We start from the raw sequence: 23,387 nt of genomic DNA, 5'->3' as shown, positions 1-23,387 counted from the left end.
GTCATTTGCATTTAATTAACCCCTTGTGGTGTTTTAAAGCATTATGTTATACTTTAGCTGTTGAAAAATGGCAGATCTACAAGCTACGAACTTGCAGGTCTTTTTTCTACAAGCTACGAACTTGTAGGTCTTTTTGGAACAATCGTGAGAATGTGCCTCGAATCTTTGAATATATATTATTACAGAGTGAACATTTTAACTTCTGGGGAGGTCCCTGGAACAACATATTATTTTCAGATGGGGGTCGGTGGCCAATTACATATAATTGTTGGGTTCCTTGACATGAAATATTGAGCACCACTGATACAGAAACATATAGGTATTTCAGAAAACTGTCAGAATTTAGAAGACATTTTATAAATTTCGACGTCAGGCCTAAATGGGTTAAGTTCTTTTTAAGTGGTGCAACCACTTCTACATCCAGCTTTGTCCGTGTACCTGTGTACCTGTGTACCTGTATGAGCACGAGTATGTTACATATTTATAGCAGTAGGGGGCGCCAGAAACAGAGAGAGGGGTAGTGCTGTGTCTCTAATGAGAGAGAGAGAGAGAGAGAGAGAGAGAGAGAGGGAGGGGAGTTGCACCACTTGGTTCACACAGGTGTGATTCTTTTTACAAGTTACAAGAGAATGGAGCTTTTCGGGCCGTGTTATTTGAATCATTATAATAATAAAAATAATAAACAAGGCTCCAGACTTCCCAAAACAAACTGGTCAGGCTACTACTTGTCCTCACTCCCCGAACCCACCTCACCCCTGCCCACTTTGACAGGCTGGAATGGCTTAGGGTTGATGACATAGTACAACATCTTGCAATGGGTCTGGTCCACAAGATTCACTACACCACCAAGATACCCATGTACCTGTCTAAATACTTCACTAAGATACCCATGTACCTGTCTAAATACTTCACTAAGATACCCATGTACCTGTCTAAATACTTCACTAAGATACCCATGTACCTGTCTAAATACTTCACTAAGATACCCATGTATCTGTCTAAATACTTCACTAAGATACCCATGTACCTGTCTAAATACTTCACTAAGATACCCATGTACCTGTCTAAATACTTCCCACAACACCAGAGGGAGTTCAACAAACCGTCCATGTGCAACCCAGATTCGGCACAAACAAGGGAGCAAATTAATATCGTTCCTATGCCACCAAAATGTGGGACGCCCTACCAACGGTCATTAATACATGCAAATCCCTTGACTCCTTCAAAACTGCCCTCAAAGGGCACCTACGGACGGCTTCAATTTGAAACTGGCCCCCGTAAAATCTGAATGTGTGTTTCTGCACAGATATGGTTATTCACAGCAGCGGTGTTGTTCTTCTTCTCCTGTTAGGAAGTAAGTGATGCTGTTGATGGACCAGGAGTGCTGTGCTTCCCTGCTTGGCCACCAGATGTCCCCCTTCGTCGTGGCGTCCATATTGCCTGTGTCTCAGCCTTTGTCCCGTGCTTGTTCATGGGATTTGGGGGGGGGGGGGGGGCACGCACATTGTGATTGGCCGGAATGAGATGGTGTACAGTATGACAACGAGACCGCCCCTCACTTCACACAGGTGTGATTTTTATTGCTCTGTAAAGCTCTTTGAGCTGAACTTCATGTCATGAAAAGTGCTGTACAAATACATGTATGTAAATGTAATGTAGATCATTATTAAATATCACTGTCGGATGTTTGATTTGTGACATTTCACACAAACTGTAACTCACAATAATGCCAAATAAACTGATTTTACAGGACTGGACTTGGACTAGACTAGAAGTTAATGGTGGTCATTGTGTAACGATATGAACAAATCATATTTACTTATGGATGTGTTGTATCGATCTGTGTTGTTCGATTCATGGGTTAATTAGTCATGTTTGGACTACATACGCCCTACCAACAGTCATTAAGACATGCAAATCCCTTGACTCCTTCAAAACCGCTCTCAAAGTCCTCTTAGTGTGTAGCTTCAGGGTAGGGTCTCTCAGTGGACGACCCCAGCTTCAGGGTAGGGTCGCTCAGTGGACGACCCCAGCTTCAGGGTAGGGTCTCTCAGTGGACGACCCCAGCTTCAGGGTAGGGTCTCTCAGTGGACGACCCCAGCTTCAGGGTAGGGTCGCTCAGTGGACGACCCCAGCTTCAGGGTAGGGTCTCTCAGTGGACGACCCCAGCTTCAGGGTAGGGTCTCTCAGTGGACGACCCCAGCTTCAGGGTAGGGTCGCTCAGTGGACGACCCCAGCTTCAGGGTAGGGTCTCTCAGTGGACGACCCCAGCTTCAGGGTAGGGTCTCTCAGTGGACGACCCCAGCTTCAGGGTAGGGTCTCTCAGTGGACGACCCCAGCTTCAGGGTAGGGTCTCTCAGTGGACGACCCCAGCTTCAGGGTAGGGTCTCTCAGTGGACGACCCCAGCTTCAGGGTAGGGTCTCTCAGTGGACGACCCCAGCTTCAGGGTAGGGTCTCTCAGTGGACGACCCCAGCTTCAGGGTAGGGTCGCTCAGTGGACGATCCCAGCTTCAGCGTAGGGTCGCTCAGTGCGGGCACTCGGCACACCCGGTGCGCAGCGCACTGGGATTTTCGAACGACAACGCACTGAGTGCACTGAATAAACGAACGACAGGAGAGCACACCGGTGCGTTCAGGGCGCATTTCCGAACGCACCCTAGGTTTCAACACCCCCTGCACTGCATTCTGGGTAATGTTACATGTTTTTTCATGGCACCCTATTGGTCTTCTGGGTAATGTTAGATTGTTATGGCACTGTATGTTTTTGTCACCCCCTGACACTCACAGTGTGAGACTAGGGGTGCACCATTATGAAATGATGACCGATCTCTGATTATTTGCAGGGTCATATCTTCCGATTCTGACCGATTTAGATATTATACAGAGGACCACCATGGAAACAAGCCTAGGTCTTCTTGGCCCAAAGCCTGTTAAAAAGTATTCAATCAGTGTCTGTTTTCACAATTGAATGAGACGAGTACACATAATTCAATGTAGACTTTTTTTTTTTTTTTTTTTGAAAACTGAATATGTTTGAGACCGTTTCCGATACCGATACGGTCGATTCCGATTATGCTACGGATTAATCGTGCATCCCTCCCAAAAACCTATGCATGGTTTACCGTTTTTAATACTTCACTTTGTTGTTGTTTTCGGTGGTAAGTTTCTCGATGAGATATATTATGATAACACTACCAAACACATTATCCTCCTTTACACACATCCATGAACATTTGTTTTACAATCTCTTCAACTCCATATTCACACATAGTCCTGTATTGTGTTTACCAATGCTGCCGTTCTAGTCTTATTTTATCCCATTCAATCCCGGAAAGCATCCTTGTCATTTTAGGTTGTAGCTATAGTGCATATAGCAACATATGTTTTTCAGCCAAATTAACAAAGTAATTAAGCATTGGCAAGTTAAATTGTACAGATCTCCAAAATATGAGAAGGCAGAGGTATTGGTATATATTTTATTGATTTGGAATCGGCAACAGACAAGCTATGGCCAGTAACCTCGCATCACCAAGCTTTCCAGATGCAATTCTTGCCAGTGCAAGAATCCCAGTGGTTTTTGCTGTCATAAGATAAAGCTTTATAGAGCACTGAAGTCTGACGTAATTTACGCATCCGATCTGGGTCGCAGTTCTTTCCATTCTGAATTCCCATAGACCTTTCGTTATATTGTGTCAACAAATAAATAATCCAATCCAATCTTATTTATATAAAACATTTCACAATTCAATGTTTACAAAGTGCTGTACAGAAATTTTAAATCTAAATACACACTAAAGCTAAACACAACAGCAAAATTGCGCAGTAAAAAAGAACAAAATGAACAAGGGAGACATCACTGAAGAGACGCAGCAACGTCAGCAGACAGTGAAACAAAAACTGACCACAGATACTCTCAGACGAAATTAAAAGGGTTGAAATGAGAATGGTGTTACAAAAATAAACAAATGATCCCGGCGGTTTGACTCGTACTGATATGAAGAATCAACTGACGGCAAGAAAATAATGTTACTGCTGCCGAATTGGTTATTGGACTATCAAATATGAGTGACTAATGTAAACGATACAGAGCCACCTCCATGGCAATATCGCCTAGGCAGTTTGTTTATTTTTGGACCACAATGCTTATGGGACGACTTTAAGATGACCAAATGTTATTCTCCATAGGGAAAAACCTGTGAACCAGGGGATGAACGAGTGATGTCAGGACTTAAGTACTCTATTGAAGGGGCACAGTGGCACAGTTGGTAGTGCTGTCACCTCACAGCTAGAAGGTCCTGGGTTCGATTCCCGCTGGGGACGCTGTGGGCACTGGCGGCGTGTTCCCTCCTCTGCGTCATCAGTGCCCATACCTGAGGCGGGGGTTGGCGAAAGGGCCTTTCTGTGTGGAGTTTTCATGTTCTCCCCTAGGGTAGATACCCTCACAAAAACATGCAGTAATCCTGGTCTCTAAAACTACCTCCCCCTGGCCAGCCGGGGCGCCCGATGGCGGGGAAAGGAACTGGTCGGAATAACGTGTCCCTTCCACGCGCTACGTCCGGCCAGGGAAATTCCCCTCTGTCAGTTGAAAAGAAGCAGCTTGGACTCCTCATGCATAGAAGGAGGCATGAGGTCAGTCTGCTGCCCCCCCAGGTTGGCAGAGGAAGTGTAGCGCCCAGGATTACATTAGATAATTGGCACTGGGTGAAAAGAAAACTGGGATAAAAAATTTACTCTATTGAAAGTTTGAAACCCACATAGTGAAATTCAGCTGTCAAGTACTTTATGTACAGTACATACAGTACAATAGGTTCTACATAGACATGAAAAAGACCATGGCTACAGCTCTCACCGACAATTAAGCATAAGACAGGCACACTGGAAAACTAGAAATGTATCCCCTTCAAAACATGAGATACAGGAACCTTGTTTACAGGGCACAAATAACAAGATAACCACCAGTGAAGGCGGCAGGTTGGAACATTGGCCATGTGAATGCATTGCAAGGTGCTGTAAACAGTGGCAGAATGGCACGCTAAAGGGTCGTTGGCTCTTATCTAGTCTCCAGCAGTCCGTCTCTGATCCGCCACCTCCAGGAAGGACTGCAGTCGGGCGCAGACACACAGCAGAGCTCCAGCCCAGAGTCCTGCACCTCCTCGTCATGAGCCACCTGGTGACCCTCCTGGGTCTCCAGGGTGAACACCCTCTCTGAGATCTAAACGAGGGGCATATGTGTGGTTCATATAGATGCTCATTTATGGTATGTTCTCATTTGAAGACACCCCTGTAAATGGTATAGTCCGTTATCATTATCTCCAGCTGGGTATAAAAGGCTGCCATTTTGCCAGTGAACTGAAGTCTGTGCAGGGAGTATAGAGAGCTTTCTGTATTCATGCCGGTTTGTAGTGCTCATTTGGTGAATAAACCTACCATTGGTTAACCTTTACCAATGCCTCTGTACTGTTTCTCCAGCCACTAACACGGTCATTCCTACAATGTTGTAAGCCTTTAGAATGGACTTGACACGACTACTGCATCATACAGTGGTAGTGTCATGGTGGTGCAGGAAGGAACGACTCTCACCTGATCACTGATTCCAGTGGCAATGTGGCCCACCTTCACCCGCCGCGTCTCTCTGATCCGGATGCTTCTCCCGTTGAAGTCTCTGATGCTCACGTCCACTCCTGAGTCCATCACGGAGCAAGAAACGCACACAGCGACAGTTTAGCCAGACGACTATTCAACAATCTCCGAGTCTGGAACTACTCCTCCCAAAATCCGAGGTAAGAAGCTGGCATTTCCGTTCAGAAATATGTATTTAAAAAATACCTTTTACATTTTTATTTCCATTTCTCAAGCACCAAGCTACTGTATACGTATATATATATATGCTTGGACGATTTTGATTTTATATTAGGATACATTTGAGCAACTGAAAAGAGGCTTCACGTCGGCTTTGTCGCTTGATCATCAACAGAGCTTCCGTGTTCCAGACGGTATGATCGGAACAGAAGCATTTGAAATTTGTGGGAGACAACAGTCTGGCCATGCTAGACTAAGGGAGACATGAATACTGAACCATCTCACCTTCAAAACAGCAGGGTGGGGCGAGCTGCGTGTGAGTCAGCCAGTCCATGCTGAGAACCTGGCCTTCTGGTTGGCTGTTGTAGGAGAACACACCGGAACTGAGGTCATCTCCAGGGCTGAGGGACCAACGGCCAGAGTCCTAGGACGTGATCAAAGAGGAGAGTAGGGATAAAAGAAGAAGAATATGTATATTTTTAAAACTTTGTCCCATCACAGGACAGCAGTGTTTTAAAGTTCAGAGGAGTGTGCCTGTGGCTGAATGGTTCCGGGTTTGTTTCCCAGAAATCTGGGTGTGGAAGTGAATGAACAACATTCCCATCTCCCTCAACACTGTTGATGCATGTGCCCTTGAGCAAGGCACTGAACCTCCAACGGCTCCAGTGGAGCTGCTCAGTGGCCAACATCATAAGACTGTGGTTGTACTGGACAGTTCCCAAGTTTTAATGTGTGTGGCTGTGTGAAGCAGCAAGCAGGGCGTTGCCGACATTTTGTCGGGATAAATAAAGGGTAAAAAACCCTGCAGTGATCTAACAAAAAGTTATTTTTGACAGTTGGAGATTATACTCAACAGATCACTCTAGCCCCACTAGCAACAGGGCTCTAAGGATCGCTGTGTTGCTGCGTTGTTCGGCCTGTCTGTCTGTACACAACATCTCAAGTACTACTGGCTGGATTGCCAGGAACTGTTCTGTGCACCTCCTAGAGGGACTCTTAACATTTGATTCATCCTGCTACAGTGTTTCAACTCTCTGGGATGCACAACTTGCATCTTATGGCCGGATCGATAACTTTGAATTATGTTCTTCTCACTTGCGCCACCCATGTACTCTGAACTCAAGTAACGGATGAATTGTTAGGATGCGTGATTGCTTAATACCTTTTTGTCCCATGGTTCCCAATTGGAGTAGCAGTCACTGCTGAGGCAGGACAGCAGCTGTTCCTGTATCTCAGCGGAGTGCAGCTGGGACAGACTGCTCAGGTAGAAATCTGAACACAAAACCACACGGATGCAATTAATGAGGACAGGCGCTTGATTGTAATCACACACACACACACACACACACACACACACACACACACACACACACACACACACACACACACACACACACACACACACACACACACGCACACTATTGAGACTTAAAATACAAACGTCACCTCTTTCCAATTTACGTAGTTCAAGTTCAGACACGGTGGTGATGACGTTGGCCGTCTTGTTGTTTGGTTCGTCGTGACAGCGTGTCTGTAGACGAAGAGGGGAGCCTTGATCCATTTTCTTTTCAGTGTCCGCCTTCATCTCCTCCTCCTCCTCCTCCTCATCATCGCCATTATCCGGCTCATAGCTGGACCTCCCCCCGTCCTGTGTGCGTTGTTCCTCCTCCTCCTCCTCCTCCTCCTCCTCCTTGAAGCTGACTCCGCTGGGTTGAGGGGAGTCTGGAGGTTTGTCAACCAGACGCAGGGGCTCCACATAGGCTCCCCCTCGGACGGGGCTGGCGAGTCCTCCCACTGCAATCCAACATTATAGTGGAGTAATTAAAACATGTAAAAGATAAAGACAACACTGAACACTAAAGACAACACAAAGTATGGAGTTTAAATCATAGATAATGTCTTGTCTTGTATCACAATATGGATATAATAATATCGATTTATACCAGTGCCAGTAGCTCAGTTGCACAGTTCTCACCCTCTTTCAGAGCTCTGGCCGTCTTCTCTTTGAGATCGGAGGCGGACGCTCTCTTGACCGGGTCCTTCTGAAGCCCCGCTCGTATGACCTCCGCTGTGAGCTCGCTGCAGTCTGACGGGATCTCTCTCAAAGGTGGAGGCTCGTTGGCTATCTGCAACCATCCAAATGTGACGTTTGATCAAAGTTTGATGTAAATGGTGCCACGGAAGTTTGCTTTTTTATGTTTTTTTTCAAGGCACGACTTGAGAGCGGATTATCGATTGTGCTCACGAAGGAATACCTTGAGATAAAGGGACAGTCTGCAGGCGTAGTAGCGCGTCCACGGCTGACACCCGTTGAGCGTGTGCAGCAGCAGACAGCAGCTGCTCCACACATCTGCTTTGGCTCCGCGGGGCAGAGCTTTGACGATCTCGGGAGCCATGTGAGTCTCTGTGCCCTTCAGATCTGCTCTCAGTTACAGTTAACAAGGAGACAGTGAAGATTTAGACACTGAACATGACCAAGTGTTTTGACTTCTCTTGTGTGGACTGTAGAATATGTGGTCATCGCGAGGTCATGCTATGTTACCTCTGCATCCACTGAGGCTCTGTCCATGATTGTCGAGTCTTTCCGAGTGTCCGAAGTCACACAGGAAGGTGTCCTTGCCGTCTTCTGACAGCAACACATTGTCAGCTGAGGGAAACAGACGAGACACATTATTTAAAAAATGTTCATTCGTTGGTCATTGTGATATGATATATGTTCAATTCAGGCTTAGGGACTTGTGCTGCATGATTCTTGATCAAAATGTGAATCTCGATTTCCCTCCACAAGAATTGAGATCACGATTCTCATGTCTATCCGAAAATATTTATTGCCTTTAGTCTGCATTTGCTGAACTTTACTACATTTTGGGGCGGGAACCCCTTTTGGTGTTTCAAACATTATGTTATAAATTAGCTATTGAAAAATAGCAGATCTACATTCAAGCTCATAGCGCGCCACCGAGTGGCGCGCTATTAACTTGTAGGTCTGCTATTTTTGAAAAATCATAAAAATGTGGCGCAAATCTTTGAATATATATTCTTTCAAAGTGAATGTTTTTAACTCGGGTCTAAATGGGTTAAACAGACATCAAAGTGCTTGACGTAAACCTCTCTTCTCTCTCTTGTAGCAGAAACACAGGAGTAACTCAAATGAATTGGACAGCAAACTAAACTAGTGCTGCACGACTCTCGCTCAAGTTTAGAAATGAGGTCGCATAGGTGTCGGAACCTAGATCTTTTTCCGATTCATTGTGCAGCACTGTTAGGGACTGGTGTTGTAAATCATTGTAAACGCAAAGGCTCAAAAAGCCTCCCCACTTCCTTTTTGTCTTTGCAGTTGCATTTATTTGTCCTACTGTAAATAAAATTAGTCAAAGCATATCTAGGTTGTGGCGTAGCAGGAATGGAAATTAAAACGTATATTTTGAAGCTATTTTAAAATATTTTTCCGTGGACGGAAAGGTGGCAGATCTCTGTGAGCTGCTTTCAGGATGCATAGTTACAGACTCTATGTAGCATCTGTAGAGATTGTGGAATGATTGTCTGGCTTGAGAGAATACTATCAGTATTTTGGCATGTCTGTACATTGTCTTCTTCAAGGGCAGCAACAATAGCAGATCTCCAAGACTACACCCTCATAACATGTTGCATCACAACGTGTTGTGAGCGTGAAGTTGAAGATGGGCTATTTTCACAATTCGTCACACAACGATATACAGTATGGCTTAAATGGTCAGTGGTGGAAAGTAACCAAGTACATTTACATTAGTACTGTACTTACTGTACTGTACAATGTTTGAGCTATTTGTACTTTACTTGAGTATTTCCAATGTCCAATACTTACTTCTACTCCACTACATCTCGGATCCAAATATTGTACTTTTGCTCCACTACAATTATTTGAAAACTAGTTACTAGTTACTTTTTTTGTTACTCGTTTTGGATTATTAGTGTGTATACACTATTAGAGTGCTATGTCTTTGAGGCTAGAGCAAGTACTATGGGCTAAGATGGAGTCAAGTACGTTTTGAGTCAAGTACATTTTGAATGCCGGACTTTTTCTTCTAACAGAGTATTTTTGCATTGCAGTATTGATACTTTTACTTAAGTAAAACATGCGAGTATACTTTTTCCACCACTGGTTATGGGACAGCTGTTGGACACCAGAATTCAATGTGGAATGAATGCGGAGGGACTGATAATAACTGACAGGCGACAGGTGTTGATGTCTGCAACTTCTTTCATCTCAATCACTACAGACACCAGGTGGCGTCTGATCCCTGTACTGTAACAGTACAAAACCATGTTGTTTGTCTGACTCTTGAAAATGCAGCACATCCTCTTTCTCACTTAAGTTTTCTTTTCTCCCATCTCTCTTTCTCACTTTTCACCTCTCGTTGTTTTGTATTTCCTTCTCTTTCTTTCTTTTTGTACTCGGTTCCCTCCGAACTACTTCCTTCTCTTTCTCTCCCCTCCCCCGTCCCTCTCCCTCTCTCCCGTCTGGTTGGGCCTCTCTCTCTCTCTACTCTCCTGACGCCGTGCACATGCGCCCTCTGTTAAAGAGCAAGCGGTGAGTCACACTATGGGAAATTCCCAGCCTGCCGTCTCCTGTGGTAGTCTGGTTTCACAACACAGGTGCCGGAGATCAGATCTAGGCTAACGTCGCCTATGACACTCGTGTTCCACACACAACAGCTGCAAAATATTAAGCCAGAAAAGGTCCTTTGATAATATTATTGGGAATCTGTCTTTACTATTTGTGGTCTTCTTCTGTCAAATACTTTCAAATAACAGACAAAGACCAAGGTGACACATTATTCTTTACCATCGGTTCTGCTGACATCTGTGATGTATGGAATTACTGTTGATTCAACTAGAAAGCTGCTATATGTCCTCTAAAAGGTCAATTGTGTTTTGATACCATTTCATTCAGAAGGACAAGAAGTAACAACCGCAGTGGGTGAAATATCAGAAGCCATATCAATATCTAGGCAGTGTCAGTCCTAAGAGAACATTTCATCTATTCATTCATCTTGTTAGTAGACAATGCTTTGGGTTTTGTTCCAAACGCAAAGAATTCACTTAGTTTGTTTTCCTCATTGACCATTGATCCATATTCTTGCTACCATATGTTTCAAAATGTACAACACAAGTCTCTACATTTAACAAAGAAGACTCAACGCCTTGAATCAATGTGTGCGCGTTCGCCAGTCGCCATGTACGTGCGCCCATTCATGCACGTTCATGTACGCCCACAGGTTTTACATACTGTACATGCAGGCAACGTCTGATTGACAAACATCAGCCTGTGTTGAAACACGCAATGCATTTGTTCGTGTTTTCTGATTGGTTAGGTGAGCAATCATCTTTCGCGCAGACGAAATGAAAGCCTGGGTATCGAGGCTAGGTGAGCAATAATTCATATTTAAATTCTGGTGATAATCTGGACGATTTAGATTTGAGAGATATTTGTCTGAACTTGGGACCACGCAGCTTGAAATCGAGACGTCTTGTCACCCTAGTATCACACAGTACTTTTAACCATGTGTTATTCTGCAATAGAATAATCAAGAGGGTTCATTTGTCACTCACTCATATGGGTGCAAGCACAGTGAAATGTTCCAATGCATGTCTAATTTTCAGCTGAACCTGTATTCCGCAACAACATTTGCGATCACGGAATGGTATATTTCTGGGGTCCCGGCCTATGGACTATCACTATACTATAGAGTACATTATGTGAACTCTCACAGGTCTGGGCTGTTGCATGTACATTCGGTTTCACCATGTAAACAATGTGGCAGCTCTTAGAAATGATGTGATAATGTGGAGTAAAGCCATACTTCGTCATGTGGCCGTACCCCTCTCCGAACATAACTAAACGTCAGCTGTCATGTTGCGACACAGTTACAGAACAAAGTATAATTTAGGCCGAAAACAGATAGGTCTAATAGTTGGTTGACTGATTACTGGGATAATTGGGACCCGACTGACGTGAACATCTGAATTCTGTATTACAGAAATAGCTATTTAGTGAAGTCGTTCTCTGTCTTGCCGTGTGGCCTACCTTTTATGTCGAGATGCACCACTCGTTTCTTCAGCAGGTAAAGCAGTGCTCCCAGGACCTGCCAGTGGTAGTGGAGGGCCAGGTCCTCAGGCAGCCGGCCCCTCTCCGCAATGAGCTGGCCCACCGAGCCTGGAACACATTTAAGTTGATTATTCATTGTCACACACAAATAATTTGCAATTCGCGATTTTATTGTGTTTTTGTCATTGGAAATCGGAAACACTATGAATAGAAATTACATTTCTGTTTGCCTTTTAGGCTTCGTAATTAAAAAAACAGAGAAGATATGGCAAACTAGCTGACTAGACATTTTTTATCCATTTTATACTTGCATACTTTCAAACATCTTTCAAAATGGAAACGATAATGACGTTTATGACACAATGATTGCGATTATCTCAAACTATTGCGATTAGACGATTATTATGTAATGATTGTGACAGCCCTATAGGCAGGGCAAGACCCGAGGCGTCGTGATGCCATAACGTCAAATGTACTGTAGTCACACAGCTTATTTACCGTGTTTGTGGTCCATGAAGAGGACAACGTAAGGCCCTTCTCTGACCGCCCCAAAGAGTTCCACCACGCGGGGAGATCTGAGGGTACTCCACGCACCCACCTCCTCACTGCTGAAACGCTTCAGGTGAATCTGTGGGGCGAGAAGGCCAGAAGTTGGTCAACCACATGGACCTCGCTGAGCATGCAGACGTGAGAGAAGGGGAAAAAGCAGAGGGATATTGAAATACCTTTTTGGCAGCAAATCTAAAGCCTGTGTTGACATCCTGACCACTGTGCACTTCTCCGTACGCGCCTTGTTTGATGAACCGAGAGACAAAGTACTCCCTCCCCTCTCTGTATTCAGAATCCACAGGTTGGAAGTTCTAAGAGGGAACAAGGAAAGAAGTGAGTGTGAGAACTACAAAAGGATTAATGTTTCTGTCAGTCAGTTAGAGCTGATATTTCTTTGTTTTTTGTGAATGTTTTTTTTCTTTTTCTTTCCGATGGGGGGACCCATCAAAATCTGTCCTCGACCCCACAGTATTTTGGGAACCACAGAGCGAGAGAACATACCTCGTTGTAAAAGAACAAGCCTTCGTTGACGAAGGAACTGGACGCCGAGGAGAGCTCCTCCTCCTCTTCCCGCGCGTCCCTCTCCACGTCCCTGAAGAAGGGCCCGGCGTAGCACGGGTCCCCCTGGCTCACGCTGCCCCGGAGGCCGGCCAGGGCCAGCGTGCAGTCCCCCACGCTGCTGCAGGCGGAGGAGGACGACTCCTCTGCGTCACTGTCCCTTCCACGGGCAGTGAGATCAGAGAAGGGACCCCCCAGGACTGCGGCGGTGGTGCCCCAGCAGGCCAAGGCGGCAGCGCGACCACCTGGACCCTGACAGCAGATCTGCTGAGGGTGGTGCAACGGAGGGCCGGTGTCCTGCACCTCGGAGCTCTCGATGCCGCTGCAGCAGGAGGTACCGATGCTGCTGCTGCTGCAGCAGGAGGTACCGGTGCTGCTGCAGCAGGAGGTACCGTTGCTCCTGCGTCTCCCTCCTCTGCAAGACTTGTTGGACACTTCCTCCTTGAAGAGCAGTGGTGGACAAAAGTACACCATCGAGTAGTTAAAAAGCGCAATTTATGAAGTATGTTTTCTTTTCAATATAAGTGCATTGTTGCTTTGAAATTTAGAACATTTCCCAAAAAAAGAACCTTTTCAAAATAGTGAAAATCTACACACTGACAACGCAGCACACTGCGACGCATTGTGAGCTTTACACTATATTTGGCTTAAGTGGTTACATCATAAAAACATTTTTTTATATTTTTTGTAACTTTGGGTCCCTAGAAATATTGTGGAGCACAGCACAGTGTGTGCAGGGATGTATTTACAGAGGAAAATTATTCACAGGTTCAACATTCTTATTCAGATGCAAGAATGTAGTTTATGTGACTGACCACTTTTGAATAGTGGTGGCTATAATGACACGTTTTGTAAAGCTATGGGGTTTTTGCAGTGATTGTGTAGCAGTAAACAATGCTACTGCTCTCTTTGTGGGACATGAAACATGTGCAGGGTTTTTGAGAGGCGCCAGCCCCTCCAACATCTGGCTTTTGAAATTACGTTAGCCAAGTCTATGGACTGTTTGTTTAGAGCACTTTTAACAAACATAGAGTGGCAGCCAAGTCTTTGGACTTTTAATGTTTGTTTAGAGCACTAAACGTGACGTGATATGGCAGCCAAGTCTATGGACCTTTAATGTTTGTTAACGGCACCTTAAACGAACATATGCAGGCGCCCTTCACTTCATACGAGTGTGCTCTTTTTATTTCCACACCTGCAGCTGGACAACAGAGCTGCCACTCTCCTGCTCGGGGACTCCAGAAGGCACGCGTTGTCTCTGTCTCTTCTTCTCCTCTTTCTTCTTCTCCTTGCGCTTCTGCCTCTTCCGCGGCTTCTTCCTGGGGCTGAGTTGCGTTTGGGAGCCATTGGGCTCCTGGACGGAAGCCGTCCTCGGGCAGGCAACGTTGTTGTGCTCTGAGGACACGCTGGGGATAGAGAGAAACCAAATGTGGAAAACACTGTGAGTTGCGCAGCTATGGCAATAACAACAACATCCACGATGGGAGACGTGGGTGGGAGACGGAGTGAAATGCTTTGAGGGCTGTCATGGAAGGAAACATGTCATACCTGCTGCTGGTGAAGCAGTTGGGGGAGGCTACGTAGGAGGAACGCTCATAGCAGGAGGGACTGAACTCCTGGGAGTCCTGGGTTTCGCCTACATGCACAGAGGGCACACAGTGACACTTTCACTCTGGAGAGAGTAAAGATTTACCCAAATGGGACCCACACACTATGAAATCCTCAGTGGTAATTTGACAACTTTCAACCTGGCATCCCTATTTTGGGCCCAAATGTTTACACTCTCAGTTGAATGAAGGCTGAGGGTTTTACTGCGCGGACTTCCCGAAGAATTGTTATCAGAGTTTCAGTGTGTTTTAAATTACTCCGTTTCAAGTCATACTTACATTCAGCCTGAGCGATGAACGAGGAGTTCTTCAAAGGCCCCTCGCCCACCTGCTCTGCAGTGCCTTGCGTCAGAAGTTTGTCTAGAATGGGTTTAAAACTAGGGAACATGAACATTCCCTTGTGCTGTTCCACCTCCACCTCCTCTGTCCCCTCGTCTGGGGTCGGGCAGCTCTGGTAGGGTCCCTTCAGCTTGGCTTGGGGCAACCCGGAGAAAGGCGCAGTCGAGTTTAGGATCCTCTGCCTCACCGCCATTTCCGCAACTGGAGTATAAGACACAGACAGCAATGTTATAAGCAACGTGGATGCGAAGTCATACACTTTAACGGCTACTTGCAGTTCAAGCTGTCGGGCATCTCTCGTCTACAGATGGAAGCAATCACACACACCTGTCGATACAGAGCAAGGCACACCGACAGCAATCGAGCGTGCTAGAAGGGTTTAGCTGAGATCTTTGTCAACTGATCTTCACACCTGCTCAGAGTTGAACAATAATAGTCTTTGTGTCATGGTGAAATACAAATCGTTAATATTTATGTTTCCTCAGATTGAGACATATCAGGCTCTCGTACAGTTAGGGGTTAGGAATCATGTTTGACCTTTGTAAATCCAGTGGGGTTTTCTTTGTGGTACTACAGTAGGTAGATGAGTCAGGAAACACAACCTTGTTTGGAAAGTTTACACCATGAAGTACAAACACGCTGTCTGTCAGTATTCCCTATATAATAGTCCAATTTCAGTTTTTATTCAATAAGTAGAGATTCAAGAAACCAAGGTTATACTTCGTTAAAACGGCCCAGAGTTGCAAGTTTTGGTACACTCTTTTTTTCACTCTACACCAAATCTCTTCGTCAGAAAACACTGATCTACAAGCGCACAGCGATCTGCTATTGTTGCCTAATGTTACCCCCAGAATATGCTTGAGAGGTTGTAAAACACATTAGTTATGTTTATGTATGAAATGTATTACTATTAACCGCTTTCTTTTCAATAAGTCGATCTACAAGCTCACGATGCGTTGTTCTGAGCTTGTCGACTGTTGTTAGCGTGTAGATTTAGAATTAGTTGTTGTGGTGAAGTGGTTAACAACATCACAACAACACTGTCTTTATTAATATGACAATATGCTGTACATCTTTAATGTGTGCATGCTCACATATTCTCAGACTTTGACGAGGTAAAGAATGAAGAAGGTAATTTAAGCAGGGAGAGTTTGGGGTAGAAATTAGAAGTGAACTCGGAGAGCTACAGTATGGTTGTTGCAGCATGTTGCATCATGTGTGTGTTGTATTTGACATCAGTCTCTCTGTCCTTCGGCTTTTTGACCATTTTCTGCACAAAGAAATTCCTCACAGAGGCCCTTAAAGGTAGAAGTTGGTGAGCCATGACAAGTGTATATGCCTGCTGAATAACTAGCGTTAGGATTGTTGCCACTTATTGCTGAGTTATTGCAAGATGTAAAAGAAATGTTGAAAGGAAATTTTTGCTAATAAAACACTGCGTTTTCAAAAATGTATGCTTTGATTGTCATTACCTTCTGTGGTGACCTACTGCACTGTAATATGAATATCATACGGTGTGTATATATATAATATCATATAAATCATCTTAAATACTAGTTCCGCGACTCTGGGCACTGCTAAAAGGCACTGGTACTCCAAAAGCATAGCACAATACCACACCCCAACTGACTTCAAGAAGAGACAAACTCAGTGAACATAGCATAACAGATAAACAGACTTTGAAGAAGGGCAGGGGTGGGGGGGTGCATCTACACATACCGAAAGAGGCCGGTCTGTTCTATTAGTTTCTACTGGATATCCGGACTAAAACAGCTTGACATTTACAGCAGTAAAATAAGGATATTCCGTGTTGATCTGCAAACTCTGTCTCTATGTCCAAAAGTTATCTGTGTTTCTTGCTCTGCTCTCCAGTCCTCTGTGTAATGGTGCTGTGCGTGTAGCACCTCGGTTGCTCAGCGTCGCTTGATCTTGGCTCTCGGCCAGCCAGGGGGAGGAGCTGTGATTGGCTGACAATGACTTATGGGAAATGCATCTCCATTTCCCCACATTTCCCCCTCCCTCCTTTCCCTCCAGCAGGGCTGGCCTGGCCTGCTTGCTCTGCCTCTTCTCTCTTTATCTAAATAATGGAACAATCTGTTGATCTACGCACTAGAACTGCCCTTCTAGATAAAAATCCAGTTAACTCTGAAGTTGTGACTTGAGTCACACACAAGAAATGTGAAACACAAAAGCAATAGTCATGCACTTATTCTACACTTGAGCACCCTGTAACCACTGACCACAAAGTTGGACAAAGTCTTGTACCGCAGTTTGTTGTAAGAAATTGGTTGTGGTTCTGGGTTAGCATAGCACTACAGTGTACACAGATAAGAATAACAGATGGATTAAAATCATGCTCATAGAATCTGTCAACCTGACAAAACATTGTCATTAATCATGCTCCTTGTTACAATATAATGTTGATAGTCTATTTAGGAAGGTGTCGGTCCCTGCAAATAACTAGCACCAGCTTCAATCTATTATCTGGGAGGAGTTGGTTGACCTTCAACCGCCTCTGCTTTCTGCTATCATTTTATGACAAGCCCTAGTATAGCCCAGCCCTGCAGTGGAACCGTGTAGAATCAGGACTAAAGGAGGGCCAAAAGAAAACATTTAATAGAATACAATATATATATCAGTGTTTGCCAAATGGTGTGTCGGGATCCATTATCCAATATCTTGCTTTCTACATCAAAATATAAATATTTCAAAGATAAAAATCACACCCGTGCGGGGGCGTGAGGGGCTCTAATCATCGTACGTCATCATCAAGAACGGTAGTCCCTTATTGGCAAGGAAAAAGCATGAACTAAATAAATCATACATTTTCTCAAAATCAAACAAAACCCCGGGCCTACAAAGAACTTGTGCTCACAACACATTACCAAATCTTAAATCTGTGATTATGAGTTATTTGTATAACTCAAACTTGACTTCCAAGCTGTCTTCGCTTGACTGGCACTAAAATACATCAAATTTAATTGATCCACTTCAGGAAGGTAGACAGCAATATTCAGAAGACTGGACTCGGAGAGAAAAGACAAATCTGTCAAAGGCTGACAGTTAACTGTAAGATTGAGTGTTCAAGGTTGGCCTTCCTTCTCTATTCGGAATAATCTTACTTCCTGTATTTGATTTCCTCTTTTTCAAGTCATGGCTGGCAACCATAACAACTTACTCATACAAGAACCACTAAAGGACACAGAAACTGGAGAACAACGCTTTGGGAGTCCCTGTCATCAGATCGTTAACGAAATGACATCAGTAAGCACTTTATTGAGAGTGGGGCAATTGTTTGTAATGTGAAACACACACTGGCTAATATACTGTATAGCCACTGACTCTTTACAGTGAAACGTTTAGTTATCCATTTGTAATGTCAAGAGAGTACAAATATATCCAAATGGACCATTGCAGGGTCATCTCCGCAATCTCAGAGTTAAATGAAGACTCAGTATTTGACTGTGTATACACCCACTCAGATAAGCAGAATACCAAAGCCCTTAGTAAGGTCTGTTAATGTTAACAGCACCCACATCTTCAGCATGTCCACTAATACAACCCAACCTTCTAAAAGGAATAACCTACTGCTGCCATGGCACCCACACACACACACACACACACACACACACACACACACACACACAAGCTTTCACCAATCCCACACACAGTAAACAACTTGTTTTTATACAATTCACTAATGCTGAGGATTTTACTGTGCAGTGGCTCAAGGAACCAGTACATTTGTCCTGGGAGACTATCAATGTAGTGTAGTACGTGTGACTGTAAGTTCCAAACCTATAATTTTATAAACCGTGTGCGTGCTGTGCTTGAATCCATACTGAAGACATCTTGCATGGTTTATTGCTTCAGTTTTGCCCACAATGGAATGAAACACTGTAGAATAACCTCAGTGTTTGTTTACAATATGTTATCTTACTCTTTTGCACACTTTTGTCTATTTTCAATAGGCATACTCTGAATAGTCTGAGCTCAATGGCCTGCCAACAGTCTGGATGTCAATCGCACTAAATGTTTGTTTTTTGGGTAACATTTCTCTCTCTCTCAATTTGTTTCGAACTTCATACGTCATAGGCGATTTTCTTAATCGCCTTCTTATGTCTCACCTCTTTCCTGCCGGGTGCGTAGCGTTAGTCCGATGTCCCAATAATCTGACACCCATAAATCCAACTACCCAATATTCCGACCATAGAACCACATACTAACCCTAACCCCAAACCCTAACGCTAACCCATAGGGCCCCAAACTAACCCTATCCACAAACCCTAACTGCACGCGGATGCCATGGGTGAACAACGTAGTCGGACTAACGCGATGTCGGACTAACGCGTGCTCCCCTTTCCGGCAACATTTCTGTTTCTGATGCAGCTGCAGTAGAATAACTAAAATGCGAGATTGTTGAGATTTTTGTTGCTACAATCTAAATTTCATTAGGTGCTATCTAGTGATTCACTGGTGATGAACCTTTTAGCTTAATAGAAAGAATATTCCCTGGGGCATTATCATAACTTAGAACAAAAACCTGTTAGGAGAAGGCACGCTCTACTCTTACGGAGTCGTAATCTCTGTTAGCTGAAGGGTGCAGATTCTTGAAGATCAATGACAAAAGGAGAATATCCGCACTCTCTTGAGTATTTCAACTCAGGAGAGTTTGAAACGCTGAGGAAGGCCTACGTGCCGAAACGCGTTTGTTTCTCTAGGTAGACTGCTGCTGTGTATTCATTAATAAAGAAACCCATAAGAAACTTAGAGTGCGGATATTCCCCTTTTTGCATTATCATAACTTGTAAGTGTTTAAACAGACCGTAGGACATAGTTACCACTACATTATTCTATGACTTGTGTAGTTAAGTGGAAATACAGAGTGCATGTTTTCACACACACTACAACTTTGTAGTAGAACGTGTGTGTGTGTGTGTGTGTGTGTGTGTGTGTGTGTGTGTGTGTGTGTGTGTGTGTGTGTGTGTGTGTGTGTGTGTGTGTGTGTGTGTGTGTGTGTGTGTGTGGCAGTGGCCTCTGCCTGATGGCCTCAAAAGTCTAATATCTCCCCCAGTCCAGATGGATATCCCTTTGGTCTAGTGGTTAAGATGTTGGACTTTCACACAGGAGACCCGCGTGTGAATATATACAATCATTCCTCTGTCAAACCTTCCATGTTTCAACTGAAAATCTGGAAATCTTTGCACATCTCTTTGACTCTAGCTTAGGAGGAAGCTTTTATGACCAAGTAATTAAATACCAGCAGCGCCTCCATCACAGAGCTAGGCTATAGCCTTATACAGTAGGTGCAATCTACTTGTGTTTATCTTTGGCAGCCTAGGTCTAGGACATGTACATAAGTTGGTTGTAAGAGGCTTCCAACAACTTGGGATGACAAAAAAAAGTACAATTCAGTACAATCTCTTCTACTATCAGTAGCCGCCAAATATGGCGAAGACGATGTTACTTGTACTTGTGCTTGTGCGTGTGTGTGCCCCCTGTGGTATCCACCACTGATATTTATGTATGTAGTAGTATGCTACTATGGTAGAATATGTACGAGTAGTTAGAATATGCTGATATTCTACATATACTGTAACATTCAGTATACTACATATATATACTATGTAATAGTATGAATAGCTACATGTGTAGTAGGCCTATATTGACCTGCTGATAATTCTACTACTGTACTTCTAGTGCAGTATGAATGATAACTACATAGAAGTAGTAGGCTAAGAGCTGATCATTCTACATTACAGACTATTGTCTCGTGCATATTCCTTCTACTTCATGGAGAAAAAACAGGAGGGCCATTTCATTTCACCAAGGGATATTTGGAATTTTTGGACTAATAAGACACCCATGGTTCCCAAAGACGGAGCAGAGCCAGGTCTGGTTAGCTTCAAGGGGCAGGCCATGAGTTACCACACAGAGTTACTGTGCATTGCTGATAAGCAGCAACAGACTAGACCAGGGGTTCTCAGCCCTTTTCATTTCAAGGTTATTATTATTCTGCATTTTATATTATATTTTGTTTTTGTTGGATAGGATTTTGTCCACAATTGTATGCTGTATTGATGTGGTACAATTATTCTACATTCTCTAATTGTGTAGACTTCTTATAAATGTAAACTATGTAGGCTAATGCAGATGTTTAAAAACATTTTACACTCTCAAGAGTTAAAGATTCTACTAAAGGTCCATTTGATTACCAACTCTCCACCATTTAGCTGGGGAATGGGGACCACCTGGAACCCCCTCAATGACCAGACCACTGGTGGTCCCCGGACCACTGGTGGTCCCCGGACCACTGGTGGTCCCCGGACCACTGGTGGTCCCCGGACCACTGGTTGAAAACCACTGAACTGAACTAGACAAACTGTAGCATAAGCAGTGAAGCACAGCTGCCAAAGTGTAGTATGCAACTATGCATACTGCTAGAAAAGAGAAAACGGATCACGAACACTTCACCTAACAAAGCCTAGGCGATGAACACAATTAAATAAGTTAAGAACTCCACTAGATATTAGGTAGAAATGACGGTAAAATGGCCTAGAGAGTATAGAGTCTAAGTATACAGACTATAGACTCTCAGCTTCAAAAAAAGAAAAATCATTTAAATGCTTACCGTAAGATAAATAATTAACGAAACTGGCACGAGACTCAAATATATGCCTATTATATCCTATTCCTACCATATAGCACTTTGGCTCATTTGTTTTGCTTCATAATCGTACGTGTGTGCATAATATCTATGGCGTGCGCGGAAGTCCTCATTCCGATACTTTATGAAAAGGGGGAAAAAAATCACCAGACCATACACTATATCCTGCTACATTAATGCCGTAGGCTATATATATTCATCCAGCATAGGCCTAATTGTTGACAGACGATTGTTGCATTGACATAATGTTGTGAAATGTCTTCTGGGCAGCTTCATGTGTGTTTTATACAAAGTTATAACGGCTGGCTTATACTTTCACACCACCCGGCCCCGCCATTTCACGTATAGCTTAATAATGTAGCCATGATCCTACTTTTGCCACCCGCAACAAACTTATGAAATATCGAAAACTGATCGTTCTATCAAGTGAAGCCGTTAACGTGGTTTGGAATGTTGTCGAGTGGACAGAACAAAGGATCGTTGACTTACCGAGTTGTTGCTTTCCAATTAATAGGCGTCGGCCGATTTGCTGCTGAGCTGTGCGCACTTCAGATGCGTGCAGTTTACAGTACTGTCTGTTGGTGGGAAACAGTTGCGTCATGAGGTAGGACTTTTAGGAGTGAAAAACGAAAGTAATGTTCAAGTTCAACTTTAGTTCTGCTGCAGGCAACAGCGTTGGTTCTGCACGCATGTGAATTGTAGAAATATATGAAAAAGAAAAACGGTGACATATAGTTGTAGTTTAAACTTAATTGAATGACCCCAATATGTAAACAAGACCTTGTATTGAACTGTATTTTCCTGTGCTTTTTTCCCCTGCAAACTATAATAAAGTATTCAATCAATCAATCAATCAATCAATCAATCAATCAATCAATCAAAAGGCCTGCTCAGTCTATACACTATACAGTGTGGCCACCTGCCACATGGTGGCATTGGGCATCCTGCTGATTCCTCAAATGTGGTGATCTTTTCTTAAAACAATATCTCATATAGCCTTTCCTTCTCCTGGGCCTACTGTATGGCCTACTTGCAATTATTTATGTTTATATATATATATATATATATATATATATATATATATATATATATATATATATATATTGTTAGTTAGTTAATTCGTTAGTTAGTTATTTAGAGGACAGGATAGTAAGTGGCCGACTTGTTTGTATTTGGTATGTTCAAATTGTGGCCACAAGATGGTGTCCTAATCCAGGGAAAGGCTTTTAGCTGCCATGTCATATGACAGAACTGCCACCATTACAAATTATTAATTAGTGTAACACTGAACGACACACACAATTATTCATTCCATTCTGTGAATGTAGTAGGCCTAGGCTACATAGCAACATACTGTAAGGTTGCAATTATTTAATAGATAGATAGATAGAATATTAAATTATCTACAGTGTTAATACTTTTAATTGGTTTGCATGAATTCACTTGACAACGCACGCACGCGCGCGTGCACACACACACACACACACACACACACACACACACACACACACACACACACACACACACACACACACACACACACACACACACACACACACACACACACACACACACACACATAGGCAGTGAATGCCATCACCTTTCTATAGGAGAAGTGAGAAGTGACATTTACCCGTTGGCCTCCAGTCCTGACAGATGGATTTAATTTTTCAGGCCTGTTTTGAAGGAAGCCAGTGGCAGTGATCCAGATTTTTGTTAGGGGTTCCACACGTTGGTGGCAGTGTAATAGAAAGAAAATTGCTTGTTTGTTCTATAGGT

The 23,387-nt window shown here is 43.7% G+C and overlaps 1 protein-coding gene across 2 annotated transcripts; it reads right to left on the bottom strand.

Moving 5' to 3' along the window:
• Positions 1–3,478: 3,478 nt before the first annotated feature.
• On the bottom strand, positions 3,479–22,199 carry map3k14a (mitogen-activated protein kinase kinase kinase 14a). 2 transcript variants are annotated; one of them, XM_080775705.1, is made up of 16 exons: positions 22,098–22,199; positions 14,882–15,142; positions 14,544–14,631; positions 14,191–14,401; positions 12,939–13,436; positions 12,614–12,748; positions 12,387–12,516; positions 11,868–11,996; positions 8,343–8,447; positions 8,056–8,219; positions 7,776–7,926; positions 7,247–7,594; positions 6,963–7,072; positions 6,086–6,224; positions 5,582–5,682; positions 3,479–5,213 (listed from the first exon to the last, which is right to left on the bottom strand). In XM_080775705.1, the coding sequence occupies exons 2-16, from the start codon at positions 15,132–15,134 to the stop codon at positions 5,052–5,054; spliced, it is 2,724 nt and encodes a 907-aa protein (XP_080631831.1). In that variant the 5' UTR covers positions 15,135–15,142; positions 22,098–22,199; the 3' UTR covers positions 3,479–5,051. The 2 variants fall into 2 exon arrangements, with proteins under 2 accessions (XP_080631831.1, XP_080631832.1); XM_080775706.1 differs by lacking the exon at positions 22,098–22,199 and adding an exon at positions 16,661–16,754.
• Positions 22,200–23,387: the final 1,188 nt, after the last annotated feature.

The sequence above is a fragment of the Protomyctophum bolini genome, assembly GCF_963924005.1.
Source record: "Protomyctophum bolini genome assembly, chromosome: 11".
NCBI classification, from domain to species: Eukaryota; Metazoa; Chordata; class Actinopteri; order Myctophiformes; family Myctophidae; genus Protomyctophum; species Protomyctophum bolini.
The sequence above is the reverse complement of the archived record's forward strand: the minus strand, read 5'-3'. Positions and strand labels throughout refer to the sequence as shown.